Raw genomic sequence first — 22,057 nt, 5'->3', positions numbered from 1 at the left:
GGGGGGGGGGGGGGGGGGGGTCAGTTTAGTTACCTAGGAAAATTTTTATTGAAATTGTAGATATGGGGATCAATTATTAAGGGATATATCTGTCTCAGGACTGTGCATGGGCTGGTAGATACGATGAAACCATGATGTTTTTAGAGGATTTACTCGAGAAAGGATTTCCTCCAACTGGTTGCTTTTAATTCCATTCTTGCAGAATGCGGCAGTGCAAGCTTAGAAGAGAGAGCATTTTATGCCTACGGTACAGTGGCGAATTTGGTTTAACTCCTTCATCTTCCACGTGTAGTTCTTTGCTTATCAGCTTAGCTAGGAAGGGGAACCTTGATGAAGCTAGGATAATTTTGTACGACATGATAGAGAAAGGATTCCCTGTCAATAACCTGGCTTTTACAGCTCTTTTGAATGGGTGCTTCAGGGCAGGAGATGTCATTACGGCTGAAAGTTTGTGGAATGAGATGAAGGGTAGGGGGTGTTACCAGATGTAGTTGCATTTGCAGCTTTAATTTATGGGCTCTGTATGTCTGGTTTGATGAAGGATGCTTATGATGTTGTGAGATCCCACATTGGTTTGAGAGGGGTATGAAACATTCTTTATAAGAGTGTGGAAACCTCTTTCTAGTAGACACGTTTTAAAAACCTCGAGGGGAAGTCCAAAAAGGAAAGTCCAGAGTTGACAATATCTGCTAGCGGTGAGCTTGGGCTGTTATAAATGGTATCAGAACTAGACATCGGACGGTGTGTCAGTGAGGATGTTGGGGCCCGAAGGGTGGTGGATTGTGAGATCCCACATCGATTGGAAAGGGGAATGTAACATTCTTTATAAAGGTGTGGAAACCTCTTCCTAGTAGACGTGTTTTAAAACCTTGAGGGGAAGCCTGAAAGGGAAAGCCCAAAGAGAGCAATATCTACTAACGGTGGGCTTGGGTTGTTTATAGAAGTATTGTCTGACATCTTGAGAAAAAAAGTTTGTGCCTAATAATTTTGTGTTCAATTCCTAGATTGGTGGAATCTGAAAAGTGGGAAAACTAATATTTTTACGACAAACACGATAATTGGTGGGGAATGCAAACAAAGATAGACGAAGTTAGCCATTGGGACGTTCATGGACATGTATAAGATGAGTTTATCTCATGATATTGTCACTTACAGCACATTGATTAATGGTTACTGTAAAGTGACATGGGTAATGAAAATGTCAGATGGTAGGTGGGAACCTGATATAAGGACTTACAGTATACGAATTCATGGTTTCTGCACTGCCCGAAAAATCAAGTGGGCTGGGGCGATACTTGAGGAGCTTATTTCAGCAGGGGTTGTTCCTAATACTGTAACATGCAATACTATGATTAATGCTGTCTAGTGTCATCCTGGAACATGCTATGATGGATCATTAATTAGAGCATTCTTGTGCTCTATGAATCCTTATCCAAGATTTTTGTAATTTGATAATGGCACGTGAATTAAACTCTTGAAGTTGAATGGCTGTTCCAATAAATTAGACTTAATGGAGCATCAAGCCAGCGAGAAATCTCATACTCCAAGTACTTAGAGAAGCTGCACAACAATTGATCCAAGTTCCCGATACGTCGACAAATAGAAGAATGTTCTTGGAGGATTCATCCTTTGAGGTAATAATTCGTAAAACTTGTCTCTAGTAGGAAAACTCCAATTAATCTGCTGTTTTGCTTTCTAGATGGTTATGGAGGGAACCGTGATGTGTGAGTATTCTGATCTCTGTTTGGCTGATGTTTCGTAGGAATATATTATTTAGTAAATTGGTGCATAATTTAACCCTGTAACTTAACCCAGAACACCTTAGTTATATATATTTCTTACTCGGTTGACACATTCTATGGCAATGAAAGTTCATAGTTTGAATGTTCTTTTACTTGGTCTTAACACTCATTACTTGTTTGGCCCTTTGCTGTATTTGTTTTGTCTATTGATTTCAACTTAGGCTGCCCATGTGAAAGACTTTTTAGTCCCAAATCGCCATTGACCTATAAATTAGATATCATATAGGGTGAAAGCCAGTGATGAAACTGCAACTTGAATGTTGTTTTCATAGTAATTGAATTCAGATATATATATATATATATATGCTAGTGTTTGGGCCAGCATGTGCGCAACTTAATTATTTTCACGGGACAACTGCTTGACACATTTGTTTACCAAAGTAACTCATAAGATATTAAATCCTAGGTAGGTGGCTACTATGGCTAGAATCCATGAATGGAAAGTAGAGGTTAAATATTTATTTGTTTACTGTCCTTCCTTTCCTTTAATTGCGAAGGAATAAATAAATTGGCCTAATAGTCAAAATAATCAAATCCTAATCCTAAGCCTAAGCCTAAGCTTAGATGTTTTCTAAGTTCAAACTATAGTGGTCATCCTATTTAAGATAAGATTAAATATATGACCTTCTTGAACATGTTTTGTTTTCCAAGTTATAGCTTGTGTCCTTAAGTTCTAAGATATTAAATATCATTAAGAAAATATGTACGGGATCAAATTTTTTTATATGAAAAAAATTGTAGGATCCCTCTTGTTTTAAAAAAAAAAAAAAGGTTATAGGATGCCATATTTAATTTAGTCCACTTGCAATTAACTTTAGCCTCACATTTATTAAAGAAAAGGGCGTTTGGAGAGGGAAAAGTGGGTACATCTCTCACTATCATCTTGACTAAGTAGATACAATATTAATGTTCAGTGATTGTTAATGATTAAAATAATTTTGTTTAGAAATTGTGAGAATTTCTTGCAGGTAGCATCTGTGAGATCCCACTTCGGTTAGAAAAGGGAACGAAACATTTCTTAAAAAGGTGTGAAAACCTCTCTCCCAAACCATGAGGCTGATGGCGATACGTAGTGGACCAAAGCTTCGGCGTTCACAATACCTGAGTTTTTCAGGTGGATGAAGATCCCCACCATATCCTGTCAGTATCTATATCTATCTATATGATAATTTGTTTGTGTTCTGGGCCCCGTAGGGCAAAAACCGAAGGATTTCAGACAATAGAGTATCATAACTCAAATAGACTATTTACATTAGCTTCTGTTCATCTCCTGCAGTAGAATTTCTATTTGGTGTCCTATGTTTGCCTTTCATTTCTTGATTGATATTCTGTTCTGCTCATTTTCTTTGCTTTCAAAATTACAGCTTAGTCTATATGCCAAAATCTGATTGTGAAAGTGTGAAAACAGAGTTTTAAGGCACTTTTGCTCTTTGCATTATCATAAATCTTCTTCTACTTGCACCCTCCACATGCTCTCCCAGTTTCTGCAGGTGGCTCATCCGCCTTCTCCACGAGTCCATCACCTTCGTTTTCTCTGGTTCTCTTTCCATGTCGGGTTTGTTGTCGCTGTTATCAGGACTTTTCTCGTAAGGCTCATTGTCGTCCTTAGCTTTAATGATCTGCTTCAATCTGTTTACTACTTCAGCCATTGAGGGCCTATCCTTCGCATTTTTCTCCAAGCAAGTGTTTGCTAACTTTGCTACTTTTCTAGCTGTATTGATGGGGTACTCGTTTTCGAGCCGAGGATCTATTATCGAACTAAACTTTTCGCTGTCTGGATTGATATATTTAACCCATTCCACAAGATTCTGTTCTGGTCTTGGATGATGTCTCTCCAATGATCGTCTCCCAGTTAAAATCTCATAAAGCACAACACCATAGCTCCATACATCACTTTTCGCTGTCAGATGGCCTGTCTTGATGTAGTCCGGAGCTGCATATCCATTAGTCCCCATCACCTGAGTGTACATGATGTAGTTCACTGTGAGCATCTGTAAGTGATTAAAGGGAGAAGAACAAAAAAAACAAACAAACACTTACTGCTGTTGAAACATGAGTGCGCCCAAATTCTGGCCCTTCCCTGGCAAGCCCAAAATCTGAAAGTTTTGGATGAAAATTTTCATCCAGTAGCACATTTGAACTCTTGAAATCTCTGTATATTATCTGTGCCACATTATAGAAGAACATGAGGGTAAATCTAGTCACAGCAAAAAGTGGTATGTTTGTGTATAACTATCTTGTTTAAATGCACACGCCCTGAAATTGAATTCGATTTGAGAAGATATGATACCTGAACTTCTAATCCTTCATGCAGATAAGCCAACCCCTGAGCTGCTCCAAGTACTATCTGCAATCTTGTTTTCCAAGCGAGTGTCGGTAGCGCCTTGTTGAAGAGATGATCTTCCAAGCTTCTGTTCGTCATATACTCGTATACGAGCAGTCTTTGGATTCCTCTTGTTCCATCCACAGCACAGTATCCTACGAGTTGGACAAGATTTGGATGCTCCACTATACCAAGAAATTGAACTTCTGCCAGCCACTGCTTGTGGCCCTATTTGCAAAATAGAAATGGTACGTACAAAGAAAAATCACTTCCTCATGAAAACTTGCCTTATTTTCCATAGGATTAAAGCTTAACGAATAGTAGTAATGATTCTCTGTTCTTGATGCATATATATTATATGGAATGAATATAACCAGATCACCCAATCAGAATCTCCAACAATGAAGAAATTCGGCCAATAAATTCAAAGAAAAACATACCTGTAAGCCATCCTTACTCAGTTGCTTGATAGCAACAACAAGGGGATCTCCCTTCCCATCAATGGGCTTAATTGAGCCTTTAAAGACACTCCCAAATCCCCCTTGTCCAATCTTAAGAAGCCTGTTGAAGTCATGTGTTGCCTCTCTCATCTCTGCAAATGAGAAAACTCTCAAATTATGTGCTTTCTCTTCATACAATTCAGGTACACTCCGAGTCGATGTTAGAGAGCACGAAGAAGCAGCCGTCTGACTGCATCCCGAAAAGTTAGATTCTAGCTCCCCTTTCAATTCAGGTGCGGATCTTTGATGCCTCCTACTCCTGGACTTGTTTTTGAAGTAGAAAAAGCACTTCATTTTCTATTAGATCTGGAAATTTGGCAATTCCCACGTTGTTTTGAACCTCTGCAATTTATCCCCAGAAGAAATTTAATGCAAAAGCTTTCAGTTGTTTCTGGTCTCAAAAGAACAGCTGAAAACACATCTTATAGAGATTGATACAAAAGCAAAAACAGAGGAAAAACCACAAGAACTATGATAGGAACGTTCTCGATGCCAGATTGAAAAACTCCGAGTACAGAACAGAAAGAAACAACAGCTGCAGGAGAAGAAGAAGAAGGGAGAATGGGGGAAACAAGGAGACAAAAGAAGACAATGGTGGAGAAAAGACTTGTTTGGTAATACTTGTACACAAAAAACAGACAAAAAAGGCGGCTCTTAAGACTCTCCTTCGGTGAGATCTCACATCGGTTAGAGAGGGAACAAATCAACTTTTGTAAGATTGTAAAAACCTCTCCCTAGCAGACGCATTTTAGAAACCTTCTACCACTGTTACAAATGGCATCAGAGCCAGGTTTCGATCTTGGGACCTGCGCGTTACTCTTTCCTCGTTCCTTGAAACAGTCCAAACAAAGATTTGTTAAACAGAAGTTCGAAGCTGGAAAGAAATTTGAGGAGCATTCTTTTTCTGACTTGTGCTTCTTGTTTCTTCTTGTTCTGCAGGAGATCGATGAGACCCAGATGGGATCAAGGGAAAGGGCTAATTTGTTGAGTCTGGCTTGAAGTTTCAGAATCCATTTGAGCCTATGGGTACGTACAGTTGTTCTTGGTCGTTGCCTCTTTATGATCTCGTGATGTTTGGTGGGTGAACTGAATGAATGAATCAATGAATTTTACTGCTCTGTTTTGCTTTTTGGATGTCAAATAGTTGAAGATAGAAGCATGGTCAAAGGGGAACCCAAAGGATAGACAAAATTATTATTATTTTTTTTTTGTTAAATTTGCAAATTTAGCCCATATAGTTCGAGAAAGTTACAATTTAGTCCCTATAGTTTTTAAAGTTAGAATTTTGTCTTTATGGCTCGGAAATTCTAAATTTGGTTTAATTTTCACTTATTTTATAAAAATCATGTAAAAATCTTCATGAACTAATTAATTTCAATAATAAAAAAATGGCAATTTCACAAATTAATTACTAAATAAATTTAAAAAGCTTATTTAATGTTATTTTTCCTTAAAGTGGTATTTGTAAGCCTGTTTTATAATTTGGTAAAATCTAATTTTCTTGAAGAAATAAATATTTTGAAATTTATTGGATTTTTTTCTCTCAAAATAATAACAATAATAATAATTACAATAATTATTTATTTGTATACATCAAACATCATAGATAGACTTTTTCTTTTTATTTTTAAACAAAATTTATGACAAATGGTTCCATCAAAATTTGCTGCAAAGTCAAGAGATGAGAAGGTTAGTTATTTAAATATTAAATTAAAAAATTATTTTAAAATATTAATTTCAATAATCATATAAAAAAATATTAATTTCAAACTATACAAAGGGAAATTCCAATATTACCCTTCATAATATTTCCAATTTGCACCATAAAAAAATGTTAATTATGGTAACTTTTAGAAACTTGAGCTACATTTCAAAATCAACAGCTAAGATGCCAGGTTTTCTGACCGTGATATTTAAGAAAATAATAAAAGTTGACTTTGACTTTTTTTTGGTTGACTTCCTTTCCCTTTCTAGTAATTGTCGTAAAAAATTATAATATATGTTTTAACTCATTGAATTATACTCAAATTAATTTAAAAATGTTAATATAATATATTTTTTAATATTTATTATTGAGAATCTTATAAATATGAAGACTACCTTACATTTAAAATAGTTAATAATTATTTAAATAAATTCTTTAGACGAAATTTTAATTTTAATTTTCTCACTCATTTTTTCTACCATTTTTCAAAATTTTCGTAATTTCTTTACTAAATCCTTTCAAACTTCTCGAGTCAAGTCTTATTTAGTAGGCGAAATCATTTCTATAATGTTAAAATTTTCGATTTTTTCTCATAACACATGACTAATGTGGTTGACGTTAGACATCACGTCTAACAAAATGAAGCAAAACTAGGTTTTACATGAAACTCATGCAGTTTCGGTTCATTTGTGTATCCATCTTTTACCCGATTGTTGTAATAATACAGATATTGTTTTAAAACAACGAGCAAAATTTAAAGTTTTTTATTTTTTTATTTTTTATTATTATCTAATTTAACCTATGTATACTTATAATATATTAATTTCAAACTATGCGAGATGAAATCCCAATATTACCCTTTATAATTTAAATAATTTATTCAGAAATTTGAGGCAGATTTCAAAATCAATACCAAAGCTACGAATTTTTCTGACGCTGACGGTTGTGAGCGTAGCAAAGGACAAATAAAAACAAAAACAAAAACATTGAGTTGACTTTGACCAAGTCTTTGTTGACTTTCTTGCTTCAAAAATATGTTTTCAATTTAAAAATATAAAAAAAGGAAAATATTACAATAAATGTAATGTTTGGGTAATTATTTTTCATATTTTTTTCGAATAATTAATGTAAAAAGAATATAAATTTTTATGTAATATTTGATCAATTTTAAAAATAAAATCTAATTTTCTCACTAAAAAATTACAATTAAAATAGTTTTTGAACAAAAATGCTGCAATCCCCACATTTTAGGAAAATATTTTTTATAATTACTAAATTACAATTAAAATAATTTTATAATAACAATAATAATAATTAGTATATTTAAAAAATTAAAAATTAAAAAATAAAATTCTCTCTCAATTTTTTCTACCAAACTCTTCTAGATTTAAATCATTTCTCTACCAAATTTTTCTAAATTTGGGTTGAGTCAAAGTCTTACTTGGCAGGTGAAAGTGTAATATTTTTCAAAATTATCAAAATATTTTAAATTAAAATAGTACTGCTCTATGCTCGGGATTCAGTCCAGAATATGAAATCTGAATTGTAAGGTTTCAGAGAACTAAAAATTATACTGACAAACAAACACGGGCTTTTTTTAATATATTTTGTTCTCGCTCATATGCTTTATATAAAAATTTTAGAGAGCTCAGTTATCGTGAGATTGATTTAGATTAAGTATGCTTAATTTTTATATTACAATTACTCGTATATTAATATTGTTACAAATAAAGATCCCATGAGATGGGGATGGAGAAGGGGAACATTTCTCGTCTACGTCCCCACCTTCTATTTCAGTCCACATCTTTGCGAAATTGTCTATTTATTTTTGTCGGATTTAGGTCGAAATTCTCTGAAAAAAAAAATATAAATAAAAAGTGAGGTGAACAAAAATGAATAATATAATCTTCATCGCCAATCCCATTTAATTAACGGAGTTAAATGGACAGCTCTAATCATAAATCATAATTAATATATTTTATTGTGTACGGTTAAATTAGTAAAAATATTTATAAATTTTGTATTTTGTCTTAAAAAATACTCTTAAACTAAAGAAAATGTAAAAAAATTATATTTATAATTAACATTTAATATTTTTAAAAAATACCCTTAAAATTTACCATTTCCACTAATACCCTTTCAATTTAAAAAAAATATAAAAAATACTACTATATTTTAAAAAATATTATGAAATTTGAAAATAAAAAAAATTAAAAATTAATTTATTATTATTATTATTTTTTTTTATAAATGTTAATGTTAATTTTTTAATTTTTTTAAAAGGAGTTTAGTATATATTTTTTAAATTATTTGAAAATTGAAGAGTATTATTATAATTTAAAAAAATTTAAACTTATTTTTTTTATAAATGTTAATGTTAATTTTTTAATTTTTTTTTAAGGAGTTTAGTATATATTTTTTAAATTATTTGAAAATTGAAGAGTATTATTATAATTTAAAAAAATGTAAATTTATTTTTTTAAGATAAAATATAAAATTAAATGATATTTTTATTAATTTAATTCCAATATTGATTACTCAAAATATCTCTCATAAATTATTATTATTATTATTTTTAGTTTCCTCTATTTTATCGGAAATAATTTATTTCTTTTTTAGGAAATATGTGAGCTTATAAAATTTCAAGAAACCAAAAGTATTTTCCTCTTGTGACGACAACAGGTTCCTTTCTTCTCCTCCTTTGTTTTTTAATTTCATAATTAATTATTTACTCAATTCTTACCGTCAAAATTTTACCAGTCCCATTGAAAATCTACCAACGGGGTAAAACTTATAGATTTTTTTCTTTATACTAATATTTACCTTAACCATAAAAACTCCTCAGAATAATCTTTGTTTAAACTAAGAATTGAGAGACGGGAAAAGAGATTTTTTACGGTGAGATAAATTGAGCTAGAGACGAAAATTGTATTCTCGATCTAATTACTATTTTTTTTACATATAAATGTACATTATAAATTATAATAAAATCAGAATTTATATATTTTATTTGTATGAGGTGTCGTGACTTTTTACGAATGGACTATCATTTTATTTTAATCCATTATACTTTATTTTGGCTAATAAATAAGCCGGTAAAAATGGGGTTAAAACCATGAATTTTGGATTTCATGATAAATACGATGGTAATATTTACGTAGAAGACTATGATGTAATATTAAAATTTTAATTTTTTTTAGTTCGTTAACATAATCATATTAAATTTTTTTATATTGTAAAATAGAAACTATATCCTTGAAAATTTTCGAACCATTTTTAAAAAAATTAAAACATTTTTTTTGTTGGAAACCTGATCCCCATTCACGCCCTAATCCTTGTAAAAATAAATGTGGAATTTCACGGGGAATGAAAAAGGAGCGGGGATGGAGATGGGGAAGGTTTCCCGTCTCCGTCCCGCCACGTGGACATCTATATTTCACGAACTTCACATATTTTTTTATTATTTTTATGGTATTTTTATTATTTGTTTGCCTAGTTTTGATATGTAAGGACTTGATTGTAATTTCACTTTAAAATTATAACAATTTAATCCTAATAAAAATTTAACAATTTAGGTTATAAATATACTGTCTTAATTAATTTATAGATAAATTTGAAATTATATAGATTAAAATATCTTTAAAAAAAAGATAATTATTAGCTTAAATATTAATAATATATTATTTAATTGAAAATCCGCTTTGAATTACCTGGAAAAATCTGACCCTGTTTTGCCTTTAACGCCCCTTTTCCCTCCTTAATTTTGTAGCCGTCTTTCTCACTCTACCTGTCCTTCTCTCTCTAGAATCCTCCATTGTTGCCCAACAGACTGGCGCTTCTCTGTCACCTAAATTCTCTCGGAAAAATTCTCTGCTCTTCACATTCACTGTCACTTCGGATTCTGGAAGATTCTTCGCCGTCTCTTTTCCGTGCGTAAGTTCTTCGTTCGCGTTGTATGCATTTCTCATTCCTTGGTTGTTGCATTTTCTTTGATGCATGGCGGTTGTTTGGAACTTTGTATGAAGTTCCTGATGGTTTTGGTTGTGTGTGATTGATTGTAGGGGAAAGAAAAGCCGGAGGTGATTTCTGTAGAGAATTCTTGAAATTATATATATACATTGGGAAGTAAGGGATTGGTATAGATGTCTTTCAATCAATCAAGGCGTGATATGAATGAGGAGTCTCAATTTAAGAAATCTGTGCGATCATCGAGCTTGAATCAGCAGAGAAACTCTAGCGGACTTCATTCTAAGTCGGGTGATTCCGGCAAGTGTGCGCCGCCGATCGTCTCTAACCATAGGTAATTACGTTGCGATGTTGTTATGATTATGAACGGCTTTGTGTTTTTGCTTTCTTTTTTAAATTTTATTAAGAAATATTATATGAATTCTGTGGTTTGATCGCTACCGGTAGGTTTCGAGGAATTGTTTGATTTTCTACATTGTTCTTAGTATTAATTCATTTGTTTCTTCTTTTTCCCCGTCCCGATTTGTTTTAGTTTTAAGCAGTCTAACGACGCACAACATGCACGGAAATCTAGGGCTGGAGTATCGTCTATAAATTCTACCGTTTCTACTGCCCCTCGCGGAGGACAAAACGGTTCTCATGTTCATCCGCAACAGAATGGTACGAGATCTTTAGTAAAAAAAATCCGTTTATCGTTCATAAGGAAGCTGTTCAATCGCTTTTTATGTAGTAATTGTTGGATGATGAAAGTCCAACCCGGTTAATCTAGGAAATGATCATGGGTTTATAATCAAGGAATACTCTCACCATTGGGATGAAGCCTTCTGGAGAAGCCCAAAGCAAAGCCACGAGAGCTTAGGCTCAAAGTGGATAATATCATACCATTGTGGAGAGTTGTGTTCTCTGAGAGTAATATCATGTCATCAGCATTTGATTTATATTACAATGTGAACGCTGTATTTCCAATATTGTTTCTGTTTCCTTCTGATTTTATTTTTGTTAAGGCTTTTTTTAACATTTCTTGTTCATTTTTGTGTAATGATTTTGCAATATATGAGTTTAATGCATTGCTTGCAGGTTCAGCGTCCAATCCAGCAAAATTGACTGAATCCCAGAGCGCGATTGTTAGAAAAAATGCAACTTCTCAAACGACCTCAAAAGCTTCTAATGCATTTTCAGAATCCAAGAGCGGGATTGTTCAAAATAATGCAACTTCTAAACCCACCTCAAAAACTTCCTACACCAATGCTTCCTCAACCCCTGTTAAAGGTAAGATAATTATGTTTAAATTTACGACGGATAAGTGTTTTGGCATGTCGTGGTGCTCGATGACATTTATTTTAGTTGGTTCGATGATGCTAACCGCAGTTTTCTTTCGTGTTCTAGACTGGGGAGAAGAGCATAAAACATTTTCACTTCAATTTGGATCCTTAAGTCCTGGTTTTCAGGTATGCATGCCATCCTTTCCATGATTATTTAGTAATGCTGATGATATCATTACTATATCTGTAAATGTAATTCCTGGTAGTCGATAAGTTATATGATTATATCTGATATGAGGATTGGGGCTCTGGTATTTCAGATTCCTAGGACTAGCTCAGCTCCTTCAAATCCGGAAGAACTGATACCGAACCAGGTTAGAATGCGTTGAATGCTACTGTCTTGGTTTATATATGTGTGTTACTGGTAACCCCAGTAGCTCTGGCACTCGTTGACTATATTCTTTTGTGATTTTGGTTCTGGCTTCCATAAATTTTTCATCAGTATAGAAACTCTTTTCAACTGTTGCCATGCACCATTGTCATCTCTACATCATTTGGATGGTTTTTCAGTATGCTTGGCCTAAGCTCTAGATTTTAGCATTTTTTTCTCATGCTCAGTTGTTCATGTGATCTATGGATTCTATTAATCTATACTCACGGTTCTTGTTTGTCTTTCTTGCCGACTGGATTCGTTTGATTCTTATCAGTTGTTTTTATCTGCAGGCACAACACCATTTGTTTAAATCTGTACCTCCAGGGTCTGTGCAACCAATAGCAAAAAGTCCTAATATTGGAAAGCCCATACGAACTTCAGAATCAAATGCTGCCGAGAGAGGAGGCTCGTCTACTTCAAATGAAGTTTCCCGTGCAGATTTTAGTGTTGAACGTGCAAGTTCTTATGCAGAAGTTAGTAATTGCGATTCAGACTCAAAAACACTGGAGAAATGGGATGAACCTGTTAGTTCTCATGCAGAAGTTGACAGTTCAAAGGACAATAACGTTCTTTCTAACTCCATAACTCATGGAAATAAGACTTCACTTATTAGTGCATCATCTTGTCAAAGCGATGGTGACAAAAATACTGAAATGCGCCGAGCTGATCTGCAGTCTGCTCCTGTTCAAACGTCTGAACTCCCAGAGATGAAGCATGAAGGAGATAGATTAGAGCACACAGGTTTTCAGTGTGATCCTAACTTTATACCGGTTGTTGAGGATAAACCTGTTACGGATACAAATAAGACGAAGAACAGGTCTAAAAGAGGGAAGAAGAAGAGAAAGGAAATTCTTCGTAAGGCAGATGCTGAAGAGAAGAAAGAGATTGTCATGTCTGCAGAAAGTTCCAATGGGAGCTTAAATATGAAACAGGAGTCTGCTGGTTCCATTAAGGATGAGGCTGTCTTGACCAAGAAGAACGTTGAGGGTAAACTCGAGCTAGATGATTGGGAAGATGCAGTTGATGTTTCTACTGTTAAATTGAAAGATGAGGGCTCTAAAGACAAGGCAAAAGGAAAAGTAGCACTGCACCACGAGGGTGGGGGTGGAGATATGGCCAAAAAGTACTCCAGAGATTTCCTCTTAAAATTTGCAGAGCAGTTCGCTGACCTTCCTGATGGATTCGAAACCACTCCCAACACGAAGGCTTTAATGAGTATTAACCACGGTTCTCGCTCTGTTAACAGTAAGACATTTGCTAATCTTGAAATAATGGATAAGCCAAGTGGAGGGGCTCGACTAGACCATCATGCTATTGTTGATGACAGACTATTTGCTTCAGGGCGGGATTCACACCTGGATAGCGGTCGACCTACGCAATGGACTATCAATGGCGCTTTAAAGAATCCGAGGGCACACATTGGCTCTCAGGGAAAGATTCAGAGAAATGATTCCAATGCTGATAGGTGGCAAAGAGATACTAATTTTCATCTGAAAGGTTTAGTTTCTCCTCCAACACCATTACAGATGATGCACAGAGCCGAGAAGAAGTATGAAGTGGGTAAAGTGGCTGACGAGGAAGAGACCAAACAAAGGCAGCTGAAGGCTATACTAAACAAGCTAACTCCACAAAATTTTGAAAAACTATTTGAACAAGTGAAAGCTGTTAATATTGATAGTTCTAAGACACTAATTGGCGTCATCAATCAGATCTTTGACAAAGCTTTGATGGAGCCTACTTTCTGTGAAATGTACGCCGATTTTTGTCTTCATCTCGCTGATGAGTTACCCGATTTCAGCGATGATAATCAGAAGATTACCTTTAAGAGGTTGCTTTTAAACAAGTGCCAGGAGGAATTTGAGAGAGAGCAGGAAGAAAATGATGAAGTCAACAAAGTCAGTGAGATGAAACAGCCTGCGGAGGAACAAGAGGAGAAGAGAATAAAGGCCCGCAGAAGAATGCTAGGCAACATCAGATTAATTGGAGAGCTTTACAAAAAGAAGATGATAACAGAGAAAATCATGCATGTATGCATCAGGCAATTGTTGGGTCAATATCAAAATCCTGATGAGGAAGATATTGAAGCACTGTGCAAATTGATGAGCACCATAGGAGATATGATAGATCACCCCAAAGCTAAGGAGCACATGGATGCATATTTTGAGATGATCACTAAATTATCTAACAACATGAAGCTGTCATCCAGGGTTAGATTCTTGTTGAAGGATACAATTGATTTGAGAAAGAATAAATGGCAACTTAGGAGAAAAGTTGAAGGGCCTAAAAAAATTAATGAAGTGCACCGAGATGCCGTTCAAGAACGTCAAGCTCAAACGAGTAGATTAGGCCGTGGTCCTAGAATCAATGCATCATTGAGAGGAACATCCATGGATTTTGGCTCTAGAGCGTCTGCACTATTGCCTTCTCCTAATGCTCAGGCTGGTGGTTTTCATGGTTCGACACCCCCGGTTTGTGGTTCAAGCATTCAAGACACTCGTTTTGAGGCCAAGGCATTCCCAAGTCCATTGCCCCGAAGACTTATTAGTGATGATGCTATGACTTTGGGTCCCCAGGGTCATTTAGCTAGAGGAATGTCCATTAAAGGGCCACGATCCGTTTCATCCACTCCATTACCGACTGATAATAACACACACAGAATGACAGCTGCTTTAAGTTCCATCTCCAAAGGAGACACCCCTTCAAGAAATTTGTCACAGGAACCTGGTATTGCCAATGGATATAAGCAATTGGCAAACATTGATAGCAGCCTCGGAAGCTCTCAGTCAATCAAATGTGAACAGCCAGCTTCGACACCAAACGGTCATTCTGAAGTTATGTCCAAAGAACGTCTACGATACAAGTCCATAGCAGCGATTAGGGAATATTACAGGTACTATCTCATATTGTTTCAAGTTCTTGATCCAATTTGCATGGAAAGTTTCTTGAATCACGAATATCCATCCAAACATATGTTATACTGTTTATTGTTGTTTAATTTTCTGGTTGTTCTGAGTAAAAAGTAAATCAATTTTGCTTTCAGTGCTCGGGATGAGAAAGAAGTTACTCTGTGCATCAAGGACTTGAATTCGCCTGGATTTCACTCATCCATGATTTCTCTTTGGGTCACAGACTCATTTGAGAGAGAAAACAAAGAAAGGGACCTTTTAGCTAAGCTTCTTGTTAGCCTCACCAAATCACAGGATGGTACATTGACTCAACGCCAACTTGTCGAAGGGTAAATATTCTGAATCTTTATACTCTTATGGATGGTACATTCATTCCTTAAAAGAAATAATTATATTTCTACCATAGAAAATCATCGAAATCATCAAATTTTGTTACATATTCTTTATAGTTTGTAAGCATATGTAGTCTCTAATCAATTTATCGATCTGGATGTATAAGAAATCTCATTAAACCTTAACAATATTTTGTTCGACAGAGACCAAATTGCTACATATTAAAGTTTAGGGACCAAAAACATTTTTTAACGTGCTTTTCTTCCTCGCAACTTTCTCGAACACGATTATTTATTCTCGTGCATCATTTTACCAGAATCCAACTTGTTCTTGCCACTCTAGAGGATGCGGTCAACGACGCCCCAAAAGCTCCAGAATTTATGGGACGATTACTGGCAAACATGATCTGGGAAGACTTGATTCCATTGAAAGAAATTGGGAAGTTTATACAGGAAGGTGGAGAGGAGGCTGGAAGTCTTTTGGAAGTTGGGCTTGCAGCTGATGTTCTTGGAAACGTGCTGGATGCAGTTCAATTGGAGAAAGGTCAGATTTTTTTGAATGAAATTCTTCAAAGTTCTAATCTACAATTGGAAAGTTTTCGGCCTTCATACCCAATCAAACCAACAAAATTAGAGAAATTTATTTAGTTTGCACAGAGGACTTCGTGAAATCAAGATAAGAAGGAATTCATTAATTTGTGATTTTAGCTTCTTTCTTTCTTTTTCTTCTTTCAAAATGTTGTGATTTTAGGTTATAGTTAGTTACTTGGCTATAGTAAGCTCATGGGAATTTTGTCATCCATTCTCATTTTTCACATTTTTTTTTTTACAATAGTAGCAACAGTTTTGTGTTCTTCATGTATTAGTCTCTTACACAAATTTAGTTTCTAAATTTTCGTGTTTATATTTATTATGTACTTTTAAATTTTATGTTGATAAGTTTTTTGAATTTTTAAATGTTAAATAAGTTCAATTTTTTTTTAATTTGACGTCTAATAAGTACTTAATAAAAGTAAATTTTTTATAAAGATTGTTTGATCGACAACTTATTATCAAATCACGCATTCTTGAGCAATCCATGGTAGATTGGGAGATGCCACGCAAGGTTTCAAGAATTACGATTCTTCCTCATAATAGCCCTACTTTCAAATCTGTTTTTTTTTTTTTATGAGAGTATATATCAAACTATAGGCAGTTCATCGAGGGCTTCTCGAGTGATCGATTGAATTGCCTTATTTACGACCATATATTAAATAGAGAAAATAGGCCGACATAGCCCTCCAAATGTAACCTTCAACCATCCTCTTGTAAGTCAATCAAGGAAAAGGAAATTACAGAGAGAAAGGTTTCGTATAGACATCGAACGGTTGAAAGGAAATCACAGAGAGAAAGGTTTCGTATAAACATCGAACGGTTGACACGCAGTTAATTGTGGCTCCTGCAAATACCCAACGATTAGAAGCAATTCAACTCAAATGAGATTTGAACTAAACTGCTTAATAACAACATACTATTATGGTGTTTGGTTAGATTGTATGCATTCATGCAACCTCAAACATGGAACTCTTACAGAACCAGATGATCTACCATGAAAACTGAAGTACCTGTCCGAGCCCACCTATGGCACTCCCACCAGTCAAAAGCATGGTGACCAGCGACGTCACAATACCGCCACCAATGTCGCCACCGACTCCTGCATTTTTTATAGCATTTCGCATCGAGTTCAGTATGCTCCCATATGTAGCTCCATGTCCGAGCTCGATCGCTTGGATGAAGCAGAAAGTCATGGCACCTGTTGATGTTATCTTTGACAGAGCCTGTGCCAGTTCAAGTAATTAGCTTGACATTAAAGCAACGCGATTGGGATCAAAAGAATTGTGGATTATGAAATGTAGTGTGACTTACAGATGTATCAGCAGAGGTCTGGTTATCATCACAGCCACTGAAAGATACAACTTCTCCACCACTCGTTCCTTTCCATACTCCAGATCGCGGGCGATGGTCCTCCCATTTGTATTGTCCACTCCTATGAACAAAGGGGAAAAACAATAAATGAAAAGCTGAATCCAGGAGTAACAACATTTGCTGCTATTTGACTATCGATATGCTCGAACCTTGGGTGAGAGCAACATCGACGTCTCATATTACTTTCAACTAAAAAGCGTTAACATATTTATGCAATACTAACCTGCTCTTTCTGCATAGAAATGATAACAACATTTGCTACTATTTTCCATCATATCTAGATCTTTTGGATAGTTATGATTATCGATATGCTCAAACCTTCGGTGAGAGCAACATCGACGTCTCATATCACTTTCAACTAAAAAGCGTTAACATACATATGCAATACCAACCTGCTCATTCTGCATAGAAATGATAACATTTGCTACTATTTTCTATCATATCTAGACCTTTTGAACGGTTATGACTATCGATATGCTCAAACCTTCGGTGAGAGCAACATCGACGTCTCATATTACTTTCAGCTAAAAAGCATAAGCATATTTATGCAATGCCAACCTGCTCATTCTGCATAGAAATGATAACAACATTTGCTACTATTTTCTATCATATCTAGACCTTTTGAATAGTTATGACTATCGATATGCTCGAAACTTCCATGAGAGCAACATCGACGTCTCATATTACTTTCAGCTAAAAAGCATAAACATAATTATGCAATACCAACCTGCTCATTCTGCATAGAAATGACAAATCTAGTACGGTTCCACTATGGCAAGCATCTATGAATGCATGAAGCTTTACACCTTGAGGAAGAGGTCTAACAATTGCCGTATTAATTTCATCATCAATGATCATTCCCTGAGTTTCAAAGTCCAAAGGGCAAAGTGTTTCATCATATCCATCAACTTCATCGCCATTATAGTTCCTTTGGCGAGATCCGTGACCAGAATAATGGAAAACCAAGGAGTCACCTGGTTGACAACCTTGAACTAGCCAATACAATGCCATTCTAATGTTGTTTTTGTAGGGAATTCTGTAGGGGTCAGTTTCTTCTTCTGCATATAATTTTCCAGAATGAACGTAAGTAAACTAGAGATATGCTATCATACAAAGATCATAAACATTGGAATGGCATGAAAGAGAATCTTCCAATATGAATAGAAAACTGGATAAATCTGATTTGTCCCTAACAAGCACGGATACACAGATACGAGACAAGAATACAACATGACACCGACATGGTGATACGTCATGTTGTAAATATCTAGGACATGAAATGTATCAGCCCAAACTCACCACTAACAGATATTGTTTATTTTAGCTCGTTACGTATTGTCGTCGGCCTCATGGTTTTAAAAAGTATATGCTAAAAAGAGGTTTTCACACCTTTATAAGAAATGTTTCGTTTCCCTCTCCAACCGAATACTTCCGATGTCGCTCTCTCATGCGAGATCAGTTACAGAGGCCCCAAAATTCTTCAAACTACTTGGCAGTTAGTCTCCTACCCCATTTACAAATAAGCATCATAACAGTATCAGGGGCATATCATAAATGGACAATAGCACTCTCCAAGGTGCACACAGGCAGTTCTTGTCACATACCAGTAGTTACAAAGTTCCCCTCTTATGCAACCATTCAGACTAACAATTGACATACTCTCAATAAACATGGAATTTAACACGTATGATGCTGCTAAGTTTTGAGGGTCGACCCACGATATTTCCTCCCAAAAGCACAATATTACCATTTTCAGTTAGGAATCACGACCACCACAATAGTATAATATTGTCCACTTTGAGCATAAACTCTCATGGTTTTGCTTTTGGTTTCCCCAAAAGGGCTCATACCAATGGAGATGTATTCCTTATTTATAAAATCACGATAATTCCCTAAACTAGCTAATGTGAGACTCCCTCCCAACAATTCTCAACAATTCTCCCCTCGAACAAACTACACTATAGAGCCTCCCCCGAGGCTTATGGAGCCCTCGAACAGCCTCAACCCCTTCTCTAGAGTCTTCGAACAAAGTACACCCTTTGTTCGACACTTGAAGGACTCCCTCCCAATGATCATTCCCTAAATTAACCAACGTGGAACTCTCTCCCAACCATCCTCAACATTTTCAACTTATAAATCTGCTCACTATAATGTGTTTTTTGTTTGTCTACTCAATAAACGGTGCAAGGCTAAGAAGATAGAAATTATACCTCAGCATTCAACAACATGACCGTAGAGAGGTCCAAACACACAAGTGAAAATGAAATCTCTGATTCTTCCCAATATTCTTTCTTTCAATTAAGACCACACCCACCCCATAGCCCATCTTTGGGGACATCAAAGTTGTTCTTTATTAAGCTCAACCTAAGATTAAAAACGTGACCTCTAGGTTTGAGTAACTCAAAGACTGCGAGCCTAAAACAGGGAACCCCAGCCAATGCGCCGCCCTTTGGGGCTCCTAATTCTTCCCAATACATGCAAACAAAAGTTCCCATTCGAACATTTCCTATCAGAACGAACCCATCAGAAGTACCAAGAACAAGACAGTTCTAGTATTCCATAAAAATTAAAACGTTGAAGATCAACATGCAATACACTGTATATCTCATGATGAACTACAGAGATTAAGAGAGAGTTGGGCAAAAATACCTGTAAGCATGAGGATAGAATCTTCTGGAAAACGGAATTTATTGATCAAAAGATAACGCATACACTTAGCGTCGTTGAGGCAACCCTTGAGCTCATGTCTCGAGTACCTATAAGAGATCCCACAGATCACAGCCCTTTTACGGCCATGCGGATGGGCAGGAGGTCCCGGCGGCGCGTGGTTATAAGGCGACGGTGCCGGCGGAGGCGCTTGATAAGACGACGGTGGAGGGACGGAGCGTGGGTCCATGACCTGCGTCACCGCCCTGCATATAGCGCAGCGAATCGACGAAGCTCCCGGCGGGAGCTGGAGAGGAGTCCGGCAACTGGAGCAGTTCACCAGCATCGGCGGCGGTTGCGGATAGTACATCGCCGGATTTCAAATCCAATCAAACGAATTCCAAATTTAGGGAAAAGGAAAATAAAAATAAAATTTACAAATAACTGCAACAGAACAGGATCTTCAAATAAGATCGATTAAAGAATAAACTACAGATTATGGAATATGTATAACGATAATTTGTCGACTATCTTGAATTCAAATATAATCGCTCTTCATCAAACTTCCCTTAATGCAGCTACGAAAAAATTTCAATTTCAAGAACTACACTCCTTACTGCTTTGATTTCGTCGTCCCGAAGCTGTAGAGATCAGTATCAGAAGATTTCTTCAGCGATTCATGCGGCAGAAACAAACCTGAGAGGAAAAAAATGGAGAGAGCCCAAATTCAAGAGGGAGCTAACAAATTGATAGAAATTAGTACGAGATGATTTCTTCAGCATTTTGCATTTTGATTCTCCCAACATGGGAAATGGCGAATGGGGCCGCCGGCGTCCTGCTCCATTACCATTATTATTATTATTATTATTTTAAAATTTTGTTTTTATTTTTTAATTTAAAGAATTTGGAATAGAATTTGCCGGGAAAAAGGAAGATTGGACAAAAAATTCTTTAATTTTTTTATGATAAAAAAGACTGTATTTCATATTTTAAATTTTTCAATAATAACTTTTTTAAAAAATAAAAAATATTTCTATAGTTATTTTTTTAATATAAATTGTTATCAATTTGTTTAAATTAAAAATTAAAAAAAAATACTCGAACAGTTGGATTTAAAAATACCCATAAACTTTTTTAAAGAGCACTATCGTCTTTTAACCTTCAAAATATATATATATAATAATAATATAAATTATATGATAGTTTTTTTTAATATATATAATATTATTAAATTATATATCTATTAATTTAATTAAGATAAATAATTTAAACTTCTGTATTAATTGATAATATATATTTAAAAAAAATTCAATTTTTTTCATGGTAAATGTATAAATGTACTGTGATGTCTCACATTAGTTGGGAAAGAGAATAAACATTTTTTATATTCGTGTGAAAACCTTTCTCTAGCATACGTGTTTTAAAGTTTTGAAGGGAAGCCTGAAAAGTCAAAAAAATACAATATCTGCTAGGAGCAGTTACATGTACCTAACTTTGCAACTAACAACATTACTTAGAATTTATTGATTATTATCATAATCATTTTTAAAAAAAAAATATAAATTTAATCATAAGAAAAAAAGGAATACCAAAATAAATAATATAAAGGACAATAAAATAATTTTTTCAACTTTAATAGAAAATATATATATATAAGTTAATGAGACTTGACTTTGACTTTGACTTTGAATCTGTCACCAAACTATAATTTTTAAAATATTATTTTAGAAATGTAATTTGGTTTTCATTATATTTTAGAATATGTTTTTTTCTTTCTGATTTTAGTAAATATATTGAAAAAAAAATTTAAAAATAATCGAAATTAAATTTTATTGAAATTAATTAAACAACAACAACCATCTTTAATGGAAGAAGAGTTAATAATAAAAATATTTATAAACTTTAAAAAGTATAAATACGTTCTTATTTTTTAAATATTATTTTAACTAAAAAATTAATTAATATAGTTTAACTTAATAAAAATAAATAAAAATGTCATTACATAATTTTTATTAATTTTTAAAAATGCAATTAACAAATTTTACTTTGTTTGTCTACTTCTCATAGATTATCTCTAAATTTTTTAATGTTAGCTTGTCCACTGACCGTTTATTAAACTTTATATATATATATATTTTAATGTATTATTTAAAATTTTAAAAGTTTATAAAGATATTTTTATTAATTTTAAAAATTATAAATTTTTACTATTTATAA

The 22,057-nt window shown here is 34.5% G+C and overlaps 3 protein-coding genes and 1 long non-coding RNA gene across 6 annotated transcripts; 2 read left to right on the top strand and 2 right to left on the bottom strand.

Moving 5' to 3' along the window:
- The first annotated feature begins 911 nt into the window (after positions 1 to 911).
- LOC111446377 lies at positions 912 to 5,651 on the top strand. The gene is made up of 5 exons (XR_002711053.1): positions 912 to 1,634; positions 2,771 to 2,942; positions 4,117 to 4,373; positions 4,769 to 4,858; positions 5,565 to 5,651. It is a non-coding gene; the product is annotated as an uncharacterized LOC111446377 (long non-coding RNA).
- Positions 3,013 to 5,567, bottom strand: LOC111446363 (probable serine/threonine-protein kinase PBL19). The gene is made up of 4 exons (XM_023085154.1): positions 4,566 to 5,567; positions 4,093 to 4,353; positions 3,843 to 3,965; positions 3,013 to 3,760 (listed from the first exon to the last, which is right to left on the bottom strand). The coding sequence occupies exons 1-4, from the start codon at positions 4,917 to 4,919 to the stop codon at positions 3,215 to 3,217; spliced, it is 1,284 nt and encodes a 427-aa protein (XP_022940922.1). The 5' UTR covers positions 4,920 to 5,567; the 3' UTR covers positions 3,013 to 3,214.
- A 4,415-nt stretch (positions 5,652 to 10,066) lies between the features above and the next one.
- On the top strand, positions 10,067 to 16,087 carry LOC111446342 (eukaryotic translation initiation factor 4G-like). Of its 3 annotated transcripts, XM_023085142.1 has the most exons (10): positions 10,067 to 10,263; positions 10,392 to 10,630; positions 10,829 to 10,956; positions 11,374 to 11,480; positions 11,511 to 11,565; positions 11,683 to 11,744; positions 11,879 to 11,932; positions 12,282 to 14,881; positions 15,032 to 15,226; positions 15,547 to 16,087. In XM_023085142.1, exons 2-10 carry the CDS (start codon positions 10,473 to 10,475, stop codon positions 15,875 to 15,877), a joined length of 3,690 nt encoding a protein of 1,229 aa, XP_022940910.1. In that variant the 5' UTR covers positions 10,067 to 10,263; positions 10,392 to 10,472; the 3' UTR covers positions 15,878 to 16,087. The 3 variants fall into 3 exon arrangements, with proteins under 3 accessions (XP_022940910.1, XP_022940901.1, XP_022940893.1); XM_023085133.1 differs by having other exon boundaries at positions 10,067 to 10,259; positions 11,374 to 11,565; XM_023085125.1 differs by having other exon boundaries at positions 11,374 to 11,565.
- Positions 16,088 to 16,467: 380 nt separating this feature from the next.
- LOC111446370 (metacaspase-1-like) lies at positions 16,468 to 20,660 on the bottom strand. Its single transcript, XM_023085167.1, has 6 exons — positions 20,459 to 20,660; positions 19,844 to 20,226; positions 17,922 to 18,252; positions 17,135 to 17,255; positions 16,834 to 17,046; positions 16,468 to 16,667 (listed from the first exon to the last, which is right to left on the bottom strand). Exons 2-6 carry the CDS (start codon positions 20,208 to 20,210, stop codon positions 16,608 to 16,610), a joined length of 1,092 nt encoding a protein of 363 aa, XP_022940935.1. The 5' UTR covers positions 20,211 to 20,226; positions 20,459 to 20,660; the 3' UTR covers positions 16,468 to 16,607.
- Between the last annotated feature and the right edge of the window lie 1,397 nt (positions 20,661 to 22,057).

This window comes from Cucurbita moschata, unplaced genomic scaffold (genome assembly GCF_002738365.1).
Source record: "Cucurbita moschata cultivar Rifu unplaced genomic scaffold, Cmos_1.0 Cmo_Scf00001, whole genome shotgun sequence".
Classification (NCBI taxonomy): domain Eukaryota; kingdom Viridiplantae; phylum Streptophyta; class Magnoliopsida; order Cucurbitales; family Cucurbitaceae; genus Cucurbita; species Cucurbita moschata.
This window is presented reverse-complemented; position numbering and strand designations above follow the sequence as displayed.